The 17439-nt window shown below is 41.3% G+C and overlaps 1 protein-coding gene across 1 annotated transcript in view; it reads right to left on the bottom strand.

The window, feature by feature from the left end:
* Positions 1 to 2351: 2351 nt before the first annotated feature.
* Positions 2352 to 17439, bottom strand: part of WDR74 (WD repeat domain 74) — a 20090-nt gene continuing 5002 nt past the window's right edge. The window contains exons 5-11 of the mRNA XM_018564853.1: positions 14255 to 14398; positions 12018 to 12119; positions 7928 to 8028; positions 6229 to 6284; positions 5588 to 5730; positions 4477 to 4533; positions 2352 to 2534 (exon numbers count right to left, since the gene is read on the bottom strand). Of these exons, the coding sequence (XP_018420355.1) occupies positions 2352 to 2534; positions 4477 to 4533; positions 5588 to 5730; positions 6229 to 6284; positions 7928 to 8028; positions 12018 to 12119; positions 14255 to 14398 (786 nt within the window). The remainder of the gene's footprint in view (positions 2535 to 4476; positions 4534 to 5587; positions 5731 to 6228; positions 6285 to 7927; positions 8029 to 12017; positions 12120 to 14254; positions 14399 to 17439) is intronic.

Genomic DNA, 17439 nt, shown 5'->3' with positions numbered 1-17439 from the left:
AAAAAAAAAAAAGAAAAAAAAAGGTGAAACTACAAATCCTATCATGCATCTGCCTCTGGAAGTAATGTCTATGGCTGTCTTGCAAGACCTAATGGGAGTCTTGCAAGACCTAATGGGATTTGTAGTTTCACCACAACTGGATGTCTGGAGAGTATAGCTACCCCTGCTCTAAAGGCCAACATAGACAGGCATCATTGTCAAACACTGCCTTCTACATACACATGCAGAGCTGCTCACACAAGCATTTAAATGCAAAAGGCTGTGTTTGTACTGTTTTTATTTTTATTATTTTTATTTTTATTATTATTATTAGACACATCCCAGGTACACATATTGGATGATTTTTGCATCTAGTTTACAGCACTGTGTTGAGCAGTACACATTTTTATTCAATGGAAAACATCACAATTAGCCTATTACTAAAAAAAATAAAACTTTTCGTGTTCCATTGCTCAGACGTTCCTTACATAATATCTAAAATGGTGACTTCACGGCTTTATTTTACAAGTGATCTGATTAGATCACTTGTATTAAAAGAGCAGCTGCTCCCACTGTACATTTAGCTCTGCTTTAGCAGGGCTAAATGTACAAAAAACGATTCGCCCGGGACCTGAAACTGCATGTTCCGGGCATCGGGCGATAGGGATTCGCTCCATAAGACGCACACACATTTTCCCCTCGCCCTTTGGGGAGAAAAAAGTGCGTCTTATGGAGCGAAAAATACGGTATATAGTACTTCCAGGGAGGGCAAGGGAGTTTAAAAATACCAAGGCTATACGTTTCTGGTGGGCGGGTAATTATATATACACACACACACACACACACACACACACACACACACACAATGTTCAAGGGAACCATGTTACAAAATGTCTCCTCTCTATTATGAAGGGTAAAAGTAACAGTATGGAGGGGGGGGGTCATTTGCTTCCACATAGCTGGAGTACATGTCTGAGCTGCATTCAGCATTTGGGTAATGTAAAATAGGTAACCAGTTGGATTGTGTCCCAAGTGCACTGAAGTCAGTTGTGTTTGACCTGTTTTGCCTGCAGTGAAAACACATGTCAATAGGACCTACTGCATCCACACAAACAAAAATCCGGTCAACTGTTATCCACACACTGAAATGATGATTTATATTAAACTTAGATTCCGGATGAGTATCATAAAAACTTAAAATTGAATGAATGAAAGGGGCAGGGCAAAGACAGTAGGGCTAGAGAGTTATAAATGGCTATAATAAAAAATATATAAATATATATCCACATCTTAGATCAATAGATATAGAGTGTCTTTTACTGATGGCATAAAAAAGGTACAGAGTAATAATGTTATTCTGCAATGCTGCCAAACCCTGCTGCCCCATGTGAGGCATAATTAAAAGTCCAGTTTTAAGTTTCCTGAAAATAAACAAACTGCTTCCAAATAAAACAGCATTCATAGTTATGTATTTAAACTATTATGTTTTACTCTCATGGTTGGGAAGAGGCACAGTAACATGAACACTGAAGATGAACACATTGGGATTGTGGTACAGAATATATGTGTAAGAAAAAAAAACAGGCCCTACAGTCACAGCTTTATTCTAATTATTATCAATTCTGATCTGCCATCTTACCCTTACATAAATAGCATCAACAAGCCTTGTATACAACCCTGATTGTTGGCTTACTGTTCCCAAGAACAAAAATGTTTATATATTTTAGCATGCCAGTGCTTAGACGTGGTGGCTGCATTTGTTTTCTTTTTTTCCTTTTTCAGCTAGTGATCCTTCCTGTAGTAGGGAGACAACGCTCACTCACCATACCGTATGGAGCAGTGTTATCACCCTGGAACAGGAACTGTTTTGGGACTATCAAACACCTCCCTCTCTCCATAACAGGGGGAGGTGTTCTATACCCCACAGAGAGCTGGAAACAATGCTAGCAAATAACAGTTAGACCACAGGAAGTGAATACAAAAATACTGTATAAGCATCCGAACAAGGGAAGTTCATTGTTAGGGTTTACATACACTAACAGTAAACACCCAAAAAGCACTTCATAAAGTTCATGTTTACATTTTTTTAGCCATAAAAGATAATAAGTTTAGTAATTATGTACATATGTAAAATATCAAATACAGAAATGTATTTTTGTTTCTCATCTATAACAAACCATTCAGATTGTGTAATTCAGCTGATGTCCAAACATGCCACTTATTGTATATGGAGGCAAGAAAACTGTAGGAAGGGTAAATAAAGTTCAATGGAACTCAATAAGTTCAGTGTGCTGTCCTGTTTCGTCACTGCTTGTAAGAAAAAGAGTGGCAGTCTTTGAGGATGTTTTTCTATTTGCCACATTTGAAATAATTTATACTCCCTTCCTTTTCTTCTTTTTAGGAGTATTTGCACTTGTATTCTCTAAAGCACTCTCCCTTTTTCCTCCTTGCTTCTCAGAAGAGTTTTTCTCCATCACAGTCTCCAAGTTACCCCAGACTTCATCATCTTCTTCATCCTTCACATCTTGTGTAGGGAGTGGAGTCAACTCTTCTTCCTGATGAGTCAAATTATATTAACTTAATGTATAATTAGCATGCATTTGTCCCACCCATAACCTACATTTACTGTGCTGTGTTGCAACACTGATCTCTTGTAGGTAGTATTTATTTTTCTGGAATTTTTCAACGTCACGGTATAACACCCAATGGTGAACAAACCAAAATTATTCATCACTCAAGGCAACAGAGGACTATATTTATACTATTAATGCTTTCTAACATTTAGAGTACAAACCATGAATCAGTTGCGCATCTTTCTCTCTATAGTGTACGGATATAATGTATTTCTTTTTAGTAAAAATTACAGACTAGGAATGTGCACCTTTATAAAAAGTCAGCTTCCATATTTATATCCTTACAGGGTGCCTATGAAGCACCCACTGCTGACCTCCCCGGCTGGAAATACTAGTTACTACACGGTCATATTGATCCAATGGCTTCAGTAATTTGAGTTCTCACATTCCTGATTTGCATAATTGTCGCTAGTATCCGCAATAGGGTCAGTCTCTCCAGCCGCAAGCTTTTTAATTACAGCAGAAAAGTTTTTTTTTTTTTTAAATCATAAAACTGCAGAGTATTTTTTAGTACCCATGAGTTTTAGTACCCCACTTAGTAAATATGGGATAACAGTCACCAGATCTAGGAGGTTTTCAGCCAGATTAGTGAATGACCACATCTTGGGTAACTGCAGACATCACCATCCTAAATTTACTGGAGGACTAAACACTCAGAGGATACAAATTTGATCATTACTATTTTACCCCTATGAAGGCATGAACATGAACGCTCAGCCAAGCATTCACATTTATGTGACGGCTGGTGGACACGACTAGATTGATATATTTATTTATTATTTAGAGGTTTCACCCCTTTATACCATTAAGCCAGAAACAGCTGCATGCAAGTGCCAAAATCATGACTCTGTAAAAGCCTTTAGGTTAAAATGTATGTATAGCCAAAACGGTTTAAAGTTTTGGATTGAGAAGGGATTTTAATTTTTGATGTCTGTCTTGTTGGGGAGATATCCTTTCACTTTTTGTCCCAGAAATGTAACAGGTGGTAAGAGGAAATCCCATTTTGTCGTCACCAGAAGATGAGGGGAAATCTCAATAGAAACACATGTTTTGGTAACAACTGTAAATGTTTGGTCTCTCCATCACTTTCCGTTTCCATGGTGATAGACAAGGGCAACAATAAAATCATATCCAAGAAAAATATAAATACCCCACTATTATGTGGGGAAGATCAACCAAGGTGTTAAGGAGATTTCACGATCAATTCAATGTCATTCAAACTATACATGCATGTAAAATAAGAATACATGTCAAAGTACACCATAAGAGATTGATCTCCAGTACGTGGTGTACTATCACATGGGATTTAAGAAAATCATTAATATAAAAGCTCAATCCTGCTCGCACTCCATCACTGCCTGGGCCACCTCACCTCCTGCTCATGTTTCCTCAGCCACCTCAACCCATGCCACATCATCCTTGTGCATGCTGCATCCTTTACCAGCAACATAACCTCCCAACTCTTTACATATCCCTCTCTAGCTACCTTACACTTTGCTCACAGTGCACACCTTCATTCCCAGCAACCTCACTCTATCACCCCTCTCTACTCACACTGCTTGCCTCCCCGGTCAACTCACCCGTTCTTTACACCATATCCCTTCATAACCAGCTCACTATCGTTTACACTACATATCCCGCCTCAACTTGCACTGCATTTACCCGCCTCATAGCAATTCCCTCCCTGGTCACCCCACCCCTACTTACGGTGAATCTCTTCTCGACCAACACACTCCTGTCTACATTGCCTCTCTCCCTGGCCACCCTGACCACAAGCAAAAACATTCCTGTTCTGAAACAGTCACAGTTTTGCTAGTCTTTAATAAAAGCCATTGTAGGCCTTGGCAGCACGCTTCAAGCTTACCTCCCACTTATCATGTGATGTCAACAGGAGGCAATTTAACCGTGACTTTAGGTACACCTGTTGGGACACAAAAGAAAGAAAATCCATGCTAGTCAGATAAGTACAAGACAGCCTCTGTACTATCATACATTTCACTGTATTTACTTATCCTGGGGGAAACAAAAAAAAAAAGCTTAACTGGGATTCCATTTATTATGAAAAACAGCAGCTTTCCTTTGTATAACATTACAAGGATGTATCCATCATCAAAAGGCAATGTTAAACCTAAGGCAACAATTACTTCTATGCAGTTTTCATGCATTACAAACACAATTTTAGATGTGTTTCAGGCCTTTTTATATACATTAACATTCATTCCTATAGAAAATTTAGGAAGGAGATAATTTTATATGCATTGCACAAAAAGGCAGAGATGTGAATTTGGTTTGGTGTTGTGCATTCTACACCTTTGGTGCAGTTCCCTGCAAGACATCTATAGGGAATCAAAATAATGCAATTAGAATTCACCTAAAACATAACACACTTCAACTGCAACACACAGGAGGTATTAATGTAGCTGAACACTGTAATGATGCCAACAGGCAAAAAGTGAGAAAGCTCCAAGTGGATGAAATGAAGCATGAAACTCAACCTAAAATTTGCTATAACAATTGTGTAGAGCACAAAATAGTAACTAGTTGCGATTTAAGATAAGGATTTAGAAAAATAAATGTGTAGTAACTTTGTGAATTAATCCAAAATAAAAGATTTGATAAGCTCGTAAAATATTTTATAATTCTTAATGCTCTTCTAAAAGACATCTTTCATTCCTTCCTAGCCACATACAAAAAACTTTGTTGGCTGCACGTCTGCTATTCTTGCAGTAAAGTATCCAACTTATTGTAAACAGGTGACAGGTCTCAGGAACTATACTGCAGTGCTGACATTGCAATACACTAATAAACAAACGGTACCACTGGTGAGCCCTGCTTCTAAAACGCTAGCTGCATGACTGTTGTGGCATTTCTGCCATATTTCTCTTTGCACATTTCTGCTAATGCACACCTTTTATAATAGCAATATAGGTCTGCCACTGCTGACCATCTTTTGTCATAAAACCTCCGATACTTACCTTGTGTAGAAGTTTCTTGTCATTGAGGCTATGGAGCCGCATAAACCTATCTAGGCCACAGGAAGCAACAACAGGCATAGACTTGTGACACTGGATGGAGCGCACAGAACCAGCACTGCCCTTCAGGGCACATAAGAGCTTACCTAAGAGTAGAAAAATACACAATCATTCAACAAAGGGACATTACTGACAATAGATGCATGCACCTTATGAAAAAACATTTTTTTAACTCTTTTTGTTCCTCATACCCATCAAACCTTTTTCTGCAGCTTATAATCATAACACAATTATATGGTCTCCACTGCACTGTGCAGTTAAATCGGGGGAAAATTCAGAGACGGGATGGAGAGAAAGAGCTTGCATTCCTGTTGTATGTGGGGAACAGCTCTGGATATTTTTTTTAATCTGCTTGCTCACCAGTCATGACTACAGACAGGAGACTCAGGAGCTGAAGCATGCATATATAGAGGAATGTATTTTGTTCCACATCCATTGGACAGGAAATCTGAACTGGCTGGACAGTTGAGGTTTCTGGCAGAGCTCCCAGGAAACAGTAGAAAAAGCTGGCAATTTATTTGCCTTGATATCTTGAAGGAGCCATGGTATTAAGAGAGTACACTTATTCTTTAAAAAATCCTTACCTTTCCTCAAGTCAATTACCCCCATGTTACCATGAGAATTTCCAACCACTACGGACCTGTATATGAAAGTAAAGAGTTTAAAATTAAAATACAGCAAATTAAAGGGTCAGTGAAGTTGGTGGCATGTTGCACTATCCCTGTCAGCTGTCTGAAGATTCTCATTCATCCAGGTCATGGTACAGCTAGTAGTAGTCACATTTAACTGGACTAGTTCTGTAACAATGAAAACATTTTTGTAGCTTATTCAAGCCACTTCTTCAGTTATAAGGATTCATAGGAACATACCCTACATTTATAGCCCTCCTAACTTTCTGACCAGACCTAAAGAGTCTGGTATGGATCGGGAGGGGGGCCCCATCCCGTTTTAATTTTTAGTTTGTTTACACTTTTTTATAATAATTTTATAATTTTTGGGGGTAGGGCATTTTCCAAGCATTTTGACGCCTGCCGAATGCCTTAACGCTATAGGCGCGTTGATTGTGCGGTAAATTTTCAACACGTGTGAAGGAGCCCTTAAGGTGGAAGTTAAAAAATAAATACCTCTCTCCTAGTTAATTTTTATTTTCTGTGTGCACTGTACACACTCTGCTCATTCACAGCAACTCACAGCAACAAAGAGTATGCCTGATAACCCAGTAGTGGTGGGGAGGGGGACATACTTGCACGTTATGACAAAAATATACCTATCTCACAATGGTTTACTACCACCTTAACATGGCTAAAAGGTGTGAAGTGTTGTCAAATTGCTGGGGAAAGAGGCATAATGTGTGGAAGACAGTTGTTGAAGGCCCACACCCCTACTAGGGATAGCTGTCCCAGTTTGACATAGATGGCCTCTTTCATGCCTCTTGCAGACCAGTTGTCTGTGTCAAAAATGTTCACTAACCTTGAAAGAATTTTCCTTTTCCTCAGGGTGTAGGGAAACTACAGAGTAGAAAACCTGTAGAATATGTCCTCCTATGTTTGGGCCATACATTTGTTTAGAGGTTGCTTTACCCCAATGTACAATGGCTTTTACATTTTCTTCTAGGAAACAGTCTATAAACTTTTTCTCATAAAATTTGGTTACTTGGACATCGAGAAACAGAGGAAATCTACCCACATAGAGCAGTATCTGCTTTTGGCTGCCATTCCAAGGAGGAAGGCAAATTCTACAGGTCAACATTACAGATCAAGTCCAGTTGAATGTGACTGGCTACTACTAGCTATCCATGTCAGTTTTTTTTTTTTAACATGATTATAAAAACAGTAAGATTGAGGCAGTTATTCCTGCAACAAGAAGAGTGAGACTGTTGAGCAGCCAGGATTGGGAAAATCTCTCACTTTCTAAGAAATATAGAAAGTCAGTGAGAAAAGCAAGTGCCAGTAACTACCGAAACGTGAGCCATTTCAGTTCTGAAGGAATTGTTTTTTATTCACAAGAAGTTTTATCCCAGTGATTCACAGCAATGCAGTCAAATACTTTTCTGTCAAACCTAAAGATTAATTGAACTACATAGATACATTAAACAGGTCAAATACAAGTACATGCATAACTGTCCCTTTTTTTTGAGAATTCACATTCTTCCTTCATTTTCTAACTTACAGTGCAATAAGCTATAAGGCCACACACAGAGCGTTGCTGTCTTTTTTACATCATTGTCATATAGGAATAATTTGCTGCAGAGAAATAAAGGGCTAGTAAAAGAAACTAAAATACCTGCCATCTGGAGTAATGCTCAGTGCGGTCAGTGGATCCTCACCAAATAAAGCTTCCAGAACTGGTCGTCTTTGTGGAGTATTGGGGTCATAAACTCTAACCTAGAGAAGAAATCATCAGTAAAAGCACTGTTTAGGGAAGCTCTAGTCTTGCTCTGACCAGCTTGCAGTGTAGAACAGAAAATATTGTTTTTGTGGTAGGAGGCAAAAATTGTTTGCAAATCAGATAAATGTACCTTCATTAGGCTACATACAAAAGGGGGAGCACCCACATAGTTTCAGCCCTGCTTGACGCATTCTACTATCCCTCTTCTAGTTAGGGGAAGCCATTGAAGTGAATGGCCTAGCACAGCTCAAACACTCCATGGAAAGTCCGGGTCAATATGTCCACTGCATGACAAACAAGAAATGTGTGCTGGGCCATTTGTTTCAGTATACCCTTTCAGACTTGGTGACGTTTGGCAGGGGAAGGGGGGTGGTTGGGCAGGGACTGAAAAAATGCACCAAACACCCACTTTGGTGTGTGTCATCTTACCCATATATATGATTACTGCACATCACTATCAAGAAATGATTTCATGTCAAAAAAACTTTTCTAGTTTTGGATAGAGTAGGTAACGTTTGGAATCCGTTAAGTTTTTTTGCTATCCAGAGCTCCATTGGAGAGATTTCCCCTTACATCCTGTTCTGCTGACATTGTCAATGCAGAGAAAAATGCTTTTCTTAAGTAAAGCTAGGGAAGGATAGAACCGCCGACAGATTTTTATTCCGCAATAGTTTTATTACAGGTTTTTTAAACACGGGTACAGATAATCACAATCACAGAGCAAGGATTTGAAAGAAACACTGCGCAAAGCAATACAAAACAGCATATGGAGAACATTCCACTGCGGTCAACCACCAAGGGGATAAGGACGCCAATATAAAATAGAGAAGCACAAGACACAACAGGAATCACCATAAAAGCAAAATGAAAAGGTTAGATGCTTAAAAGTACACACAATCAGAATACAACATAAGAAATATGGCACAAAACAGTCAGTACGGCAAATGCCAGGGGAGAAGGAATTCAAGAGAAAGAAAAGTGAAAGACAATGAATAAAAGAGAAGAAAAGACTCAAGAGGGAAAGTAAGAAAGCAAAAAGACTAAAGAAAAGCAATGAAAAAAAGGAAGAGAAAAGAACAGGAGCATAAGAGCCTCACACAGATAGCAAATCAAAACAAAAAGAGGTGGCCTGGAGTAGTGAATCCATGGTTGCCAAGAAATGGTTATGAGTTTCCGACAACAGTGCCGTCAGCTTTTGATTGACCAAAACATTATTGAGACGGTTCTTGACAATCTCAAAGTGCAAGGTCGGAGTTAGGGCTTCAAAAACTAATCGCTAAAATCGAGATAATGAGAACCGTTGTCAGTGATTCTCATTATCGATTAGTTGATTAAGCCTGCCGCACCTCTGCCCGGTGCTCAGCCGGTCCCCCCCGCCATCGCAACTCTACCCATTGCATAGCTGCTCCTCCCCCTGTCCGCCATCACAACTCTGCTCAGCCAATTCAACCCCCCCCCACAAACACACACATACCCCAACTGCCTTTCTCTTCCCTGCTGCAGTCTGTCATCTCCGATCCCGCCGCTCTGCCCCGTGTGTATTGACAGACTCGATTCAGATTATAAACTCTAATCCAGGGGAAGCAAACCTCCGGCCCTCCAGCTGTGGTGAAACTACAAATCCCACGATGCATCTCTTCGGAAGGTCATGTCTGTGGCTGTGAGAATCTTGCAATGCCTCATGGGATTTGTAGTTCCACCACAGCTGGAGGGCCACAGCTGGAGGTTTGCTACCCCTGCTCTAATCCATAACTTCGACGTGGGAGGGTAGCTCCACCAGATATGAAACATAGTACCAGGCTCCGAGCATCCACAAAAGCAGTTAGAAGGATATGATGGCATGCAGTACAAAACCTTATAGGAGTTTGATTGCTAACACATTCCGAGAGCTGCTGACTTTCTTTCTTTACCTCCTGTCCGGTGAAACTGTTATTAGGACAGGAAGTCAGAGTGACACTCTAATGGAGCCCCAGATAGCAATAAAAAACTGACGAGTTCTAATCCTTCCCCACTTTATTCAAAACTTGAAAATATATGTTTTTGGTTTGACATACACTTTGTGAAAACAATATTGTTTCTTCCTTGCTGTGAAACATGGCTTCTACGTGCCTTATGTATTTTTCAAGTCTAAGGGTTTAGCTAAATTGTTACTTACACTAGCTTTAACCCTTTCGCTGCCAAGCCCTCCGGAACATTTTTCAAATCAGCTGGCCAAGCCATTTTTTAATTTTCTGCAATTTTTTCCTATTGATTTGTGGATGAGAGACTCCAGATGCCGGCGGGGGGGGGAGCCCGGTATTTTTGATAATAGCGGTCATCAGCGGCTTCTGAGCCGCTGATGACAGCTATTAATTTAAAGGGGACAGTCTGCTGAACAGTTATACTATAAGCTGATGGTCGCTAAAGCGACCATCAGCTTATAGTAGAACTGTAAATGCCAGGTCCGTATGGCATACTGACCTGGCCAGCTGGAAGCACTTTTGTAGGTCCGTATGCCATACGTCCTTGGCAGCGAAAGGGTTAATAACTACTAATATCAATATACGATATGCTGGAAAGGCTCTAGCTAATCTAAACACCGTCACTGTGCTGCAAATACTTTCTTCTAAGTACTATGACAGTGGTGACTGATTGATTGGCGCTTTAGGTCATACTCCTGAATTTTGGGATGGACAGAATGGCTAAACACCCAGCTAAATGTATTTTTACTTAAGCAAGCAGGTACAAATGCCAGGCTCCTGTTATATTTATTTTAGAACCCAGACTAGTATTGCTTGGCTGACACAATCACAGAGGGGCATTTTCTGGCAGGGCTCGGTTATAAACCTTGCATGTCTAGCCACTAAAGGTGTGGATAGTTGCCAACTCGCAGCATTCCAAGCAAAACCCAGCAGCAGTGTTATTACTGCAAATTTGATGGCTGACAGCAGAAAGTAAAATCCCACACCTGTCAACCCTAGAAGCCAGAACACAACAGAATCATCTGGCAAAAAGGTGTACCCAATTAACCCTTAACTCTGGGAACAAATCATTTAAAAAACATTTCTTAATAGCCACAAAGAACGTGCATCAAATGCCTTTTCATACTTAGACACTGCCTTGTACAGTTAGTGGTGACAATATCACTGTGCTGTACATACAACATGCGGAGAGCAGAGCTGTGAGAGGGATCCGGCAGGCCAATCCACTACCAGCAAACCTGCACAATCAGAAGAGCAGCAGTGACCAGTCTTTACCAGTAGTAACGTCTGCGCACACAAAAAAAACGTGCTGAAGATATTTTATGATATATTACAGCACAGATCTAGAAGAAATGCACAAAGTCCACTGAGCTTTATGTAAGAATATACATGCTCATGAAATCTTATGCTTTGAACATTTCCCTTCTGGCTAAGACAGTCGCACAATGTATGCGTGTGTTCTGTGGATCTCCCCACAGTCCATCTCCAAAGTCATATATGAGCCTCAACGTATAGGAGCCACCTTGCATTGTTTTCTCAACATCTGCAGATCATTACCTGTCCCCTTAACTCCTGGCCCAATGATACCGATCAGATTAACCCCTTCATGACTGAGGCCCTTTTTTCAATTTTTGCACCCATGTTATATTCTACATTTTAGGCCTGAAAAACGTAAAACCCCCCAACATTATATATTTTCTGAATGCCAAGACCCTATAGAATAAAATGGTGGTAGTTGAAAATTTTTATGTTGCGCAATATTAGCGCAACTCCTTATTAAACCCCAAAATTTTGTGACAAATTTTTCCACCTATCATTTCCTAAATGTATTAAGGCTGTTAGTCATATCCAGGGTTGGAGGTTTGCTTTAAGCCAAAAGGGTAATATCTTACTTTGGTTAGAAGGGGCTTTCGAGTAAAGACCTTTGGAAAACCTAGTTAAATAGCCCTTTCAAAAGATCCCTATGCTGTCAAAAAAAGCACAGTGAGTCTGAGATAATAGAATCTGAGAGGTTTAACACTTACTTGATGATAGCTTGTACAGGTGACTATTTTGTCTGTCTCTGGGATGAAATCCAGGTCACGAATCCACACAGGTACACGGAGATCTAGCCAATCATTCCTCAGCTAAAATAAATATAATGCGATATTTGAATGTTTGCAGGGCAAACTTCTATGTTCATAAGAATATTGCATTAAATAAAAAAATGCTAGCCGGCCGACTCCCTGCAGTCAGGGGCCGGAGGGGGTGTGGGGTTGTATTGAAGTCAATGGCACCGGAGTCATGCCCCCCGCCTACGGTGCTATCAGCCGCACCCGGAACTCAGGCACATTAGTGCCTGCATTCCGGTCCAGTGCGACCTGCAAAAATAGGTCTACTGAGGCAATGTCCCCACATTGCCTGGCTTGTTGCTTCAACCAGTGTAGCCTCAAGTTTCCCCAGCCACCCACTGATTGAGAGCCCGTATACACCTTTCTGTTCTGTTAAAGCAAGCATGTTATTTCACACTTTAACCTGTGTCATGTTAAAGTAGTAGAACAAGCAGGGAATCACCAGCACTCAATAATGTAAGCAAAATATGTCCCTTTAAATGGACAGAAGCGTCATAGAATTCAAAAAAAGAATCTATAGAATTCTATGACGCTTCTGTCCATTAAAAGGGACATATTTTGCTTACATTATTGAGTGCTGGTGATTCCCTGCTTGTTCTATGTCTGCACGGCACCATCCGTGAACTAATATCACTGCGAGCACCATATTCTCTTATCTGGCCGGGACTGCTGTGAGGTGTGCGGAGGGCTCCCCCAACGACCTACATGTTAAAGTAGTATTCATTTTTTTTAATAATGAATACAGATCTAATAAATGTACATTGCTCAGTAAAGTTTTTCTTTAACCTGTCGCCCATGCACTTAATTATCACATTTCTGAACACTTGGCTCAGCTTCCCTAAGCTTCCTGTCCAGAACAAGATCACATGGGGACAGAGCCATCTCCAGCAGGTGTCCATCTACTAGCTTGAAGAGAGGAGTGGGGAGCAGAGAGAGAGAGGCTTGCCTTGCTGTGCCCGTGTTTGTGAAGACTAGGGGCCAGCCTTGACTTGGGTGATCTCAGGCAAACTGGGTTCTCAACAAGTCCACTCAAAACTGTGAATGCCACTCCCCCCTCCTATCTCAATCAGTGGCGATGGGAGCATTCCGCACTCCTTTGTGATGTATAGTTGCAGGGCGGTAAATGTGCCTCTCCTCAACTGATTGGGGGGCGTGCAGGGGGAGGGTGGTTTGTAACAATGAGTGGGCTTGGGCAAACTCAGGTGAACTGGGTTTGCACCAAGCCCAGGGCTCATCACCAGTGGAGACACACAAGGGTGGCTTCATAGGAAAGGAGCCACCATAAAACAGGATATCAGAGTCAGTACTCAGGGAACCAGCTGGTTCAGTAGGAAGTTAAAGCCTTTAAACATCAAGAAACAGCGTCCATTGTAAGTGACTTAATCAGCATTTAAAATAGCTACATTTATATTATATTAAATATGACTAAGGGGGACCATTCATTTGACTGGGCTGCCAAGGCAGCAGAATGGACATGCACCATTTTTAGCAATGCATGCTGCAATGCATTCCTTTAGCATGTTATTGGAAATTAACAGTGCCACAACATACATGTAAGGTGCATTACCACAACACATGAATGTGAATAGGGCCTAAGTGCTAAAGGGCTGCAAGCAAGAATGTACCTAGAAATTAACTATTTTTCAAACTGATGCCATCGACGCAATTATGGCTGCCTGATGTTCAAACACAGATGCTTAGGTCACCTGTTTTAACAGTTAAGCAGGCATTGTGGTAGGCATAATTTAACCATCATTGTTTGTAATCTGTATTTACTGCAATTCATATAAGCAGAAGGTATCTGAGGCTAGATTCACACCTATGCGACTGAGCTGTTTCCGCGCATTTTTGTTTGCACGACTGTTCTATGAAAACCGCACGGTTGTCAATGCATTGAGATGTCTATGGGACCCAAACCGCACAACAACCGCTCGAAAATAGCTCCTGCGCCTTTTTTCGCAACAGGCAATTTCGTCCACGTGACAAACCGCAAAAGGTGTGAACAGCCTCCATTGACTTCAATTCGAATCTGTGTTTTGCCCTATAAATCGCCTAGGTGTGAACCTAGCCTGAGACTTTAATACATTGTAAACATTCTACATCTGGATAGTTTTACAGCTGTTTATCATAGAACATATTAACCCACTTACATTTTTGGCTCTGAAGATGGGCTCCTCTGCTCTTTCCAAATCCCAGACTTTTAAGTCATTCTCTTTTCCTCCAGTTCCAACTTTGTTACGCTGCACATCACACTGCCGCATCTTCGCAACTCCAGGACCAACCTGTACCTCAAGCTGATACAAATACATTTGCTCTTTAACCACCTTAGTACTGGAGCAATTTTCTCATTTTTCACACATTAAAATCTGAATTTTTAGATAGAAAATGTACTCCCCAAACAAACATATTGGAAGGCATAGGCCCATGTTGCATGATATTTGCACAAATGTTTATCAAACCAATATTCTTAGGAGGACTACACTTCAATAAATGTGAACAAACACACGTCCAAGGACTAAAGTCGGGGCCCAATCTGCTTGCCCCCACGACAATCTACGTACTTGTCATACAAAAAATAAGCTTAATCAAAAAAACTGTATTTAACAGTGCTAATTTGCAAGTGAAATTCAGAACACATGGCACAGGGTAGCACTGGATGGCAATATGGGGTACAGATAGTGCACCCGTACTAGCGGACGTCTTGGTAAAGTGAACTTACCCTAATGTGTGTGTTAGAGGGCGCTGCTAACCAGCTACCACAATATGGCACACAGTGCCATACGAACAAGTAAATTCGCATGCAGATAGCAAGGCAGTGGGGTTGGTTTTAATTTTTAAAATTTTTATTTGCTTTATTTTTTTTTACTTTTTAAAATGTGTATCTTTTCTTTTAACTTTATACATTTTTTTTTTACTTTATCACTAGTAACTTTATATTTTTAAATTTTTAATTTTTTCACTTAACTTTATTGCCATCACACAGGAGCTAACAAGCTCATGTGATAGCATTCGGAGGTGACAGGTTCTCTTTATTGAACCGGTCACCTCCAATACAGGAGTTCTAGCACAGCACTGTGCTGGATCTCCTGTGACAGCTGAGGTAGGAAGCCTGGGAGTGCAGCTCTCCCGTCTCAGTGTTTACACAAAGCAGAGCGGAGAATGGTCGTTCTCCACTCTCCAATATGATCTAATTTGCCGTGGTGCCGCGTCCCCCAGAAGAGCGGGGGACACCAAGGACCACAACTGGGTGGGAGCCAGCAGGTGGTGACCGAGACGACGGCCGGGGAGAGATGCAGTGTATGGGGAGGGGGAGTGACAATCAGGCTACGTTCAAGTGATCTTGAGCGGCTGTACAGCCACTTGAGATCATTTGTACAAAAGTATCTCTACATTTAGCCCTGCTGCTTGCCCAAAGCAGGGCTGCAAATGTAGGAGAAAAAAAAAACAAAAGAAAAAAACTACCTGCCCGGCACTGCATGTTACGGGCCATCAGGCAATTGGAGTTCCACATTCCTGACAATACAATAGAAGAAATTGGGTCAAGTAAAAATATACCAAGCAAGCCAAACCTTAAAATTGTGAATGCTCGTACAATGGTGGAAAACCAGGTTATTCAAAATTATCCATAGGTGATGCTTAACAGCCCCTATGTGATAGCACTGAGAGGTGACAGGTTTTTTTTCTGGAGAAATCATGGGTCTGATGTCTCCCCTGCCCTCCAATGCAAATGATTAAGCACACATGCCACTCAGATCATTTGTACTCAAAAGCCCTCCACCTGGTCTTAAGAACAATTACACCAAGATCATGGCCGCAGCAGCAGCCGCCGCCATGATCTTGGTATAACCACTTCAAGATTAGAACATAAATGTCCTATGGTCCTGAAATGATTAAATATGTTTTACAATTCATGAACAACAATGGAAGAGCACCTACAACTGATAAATGGGAACTTTGTAAACTTCTGCGGTATAATGTGTGTGGGGTTGGCAATGTGGTATAGCATGTCACAATTAGTCAGAATTCTGACCTTTTTATTGCTATACACATTTTACAGGTTTAAACCCAGTTATACTTTTTTGAGTGGGAATATGGCTTAGGGTCCCCACACACACCTTACGATAATCGCGGGAAATCCCGCGATCGTATGATTATCGTAAGGTGTGTGGAAGCCGTGCGACCTCTACTACTGTAAGGTCGCACGACTTTAAACTTACGGACATGTTCGAAAACCCGCCGAGCATCGTACGATGTTCGGCGGGTTTGTGGCATGTCCGTACGATAACAGCCGTACAGGCCGGTGTGCGCAAGCGCACACTGCCCGTTCGGCATTGCGGTCATCGGAAGCCCGCCCCTCAGGGGGCGTGGCTTGCGATCATCGCAAGTACGATCTGCCTATGCAAGATAGGCAGATCGTACGTTTTTTTAAGTACCTTACAACCATCGCAAGACAAAAGTCTTGCGATGGTTGTAACATGTGTGCCCAGCCTTAGTGTTTCAAACCCAATAGTGAGGTGTGCATAATTAGGCAGCTTCATTAGCTTAGGTAAAAAGTAACAAAAATAAGATTTAAAGTGATATTAAAACCAACTTTTTTTTTTAATTCTCCAGGAGGAGATCCACTTGTACCTGTGTAGCTTTTTATTTTTCCCTTTTCTTCCTATGTCATTTTTTTTTTTACTTTATGTACTGCGGCCGCTGCCCTCCTGTTTACGGGTGTCTCCTTTGCCTAGCAGGTTGCAAAGGAGAACCCCATGAGTGTCCCCCGACCGATAATTGAGCTGTACTGTGTGCATCTACTGGCACACAGACCACTCAAGTTCCCACCTCCTCACACTGTCTTGCCAGGCAGGTACAGCAGTCGATCGCTGCCCTGCCCTCAGGATCCGTTCTCTCAAACCGTCACTTTGGGGACACATTGCAGATCGCCTAGGAGCCAGCGGCAGTGTGGGGTAGAGGAACAAGGTCTAATACTTTAATTTTCACAGAGGCTTTAGGTGTTCTCTTGTCTACAAGACTCCGGTTTGTTGGGAGGATCTTACAGTCCTCAAGAACAACGAGCGGGTATTGTATATGATGACATCAGCAAGTGACTGCCGACCTGAGCGCTGTATAGTAGAGGTTTTGAATGCCGGTCGTACAGATGAAGGGAGATGGTCACAGTGAGGAATAAATATTACAACTTATTCCTCTACCCCTAGACTTAAAGGAGAACTATGAGATGAGTGATTTCCACTCACCTCATAGTTCTAGCCGACCTGTGACAATGAGACTGTCACAGGTCGGCTCAGTAGATCGGGAGGTGAGCGAACACATACCAGGTTCGCTCACCTCT

The sequence above is a fragment of the Nanorana parkeri genome, unplaced genomic scaffold, assembly GCF_000935625.1.
Source record: "Nanorana parkeri isolate BGI_ZX_2015 unplaced genomic scaffold, ASM93562v1 scaffold25, whole genome shotgun sequence".
In the NCBI taxonomy this organism is placed as follows: domain Eukaryota; kingdom Metazoa; phylum Chordata; class Amphibia; order Anura; family Dicroglossidae; genus Nanorana; species Nanorana parkeri.
The sequence above is the reverse complement of the archived record's forward strand: the minus strand, read 5'-3'. Positions and strand labels throughout refer to the sequence as shown.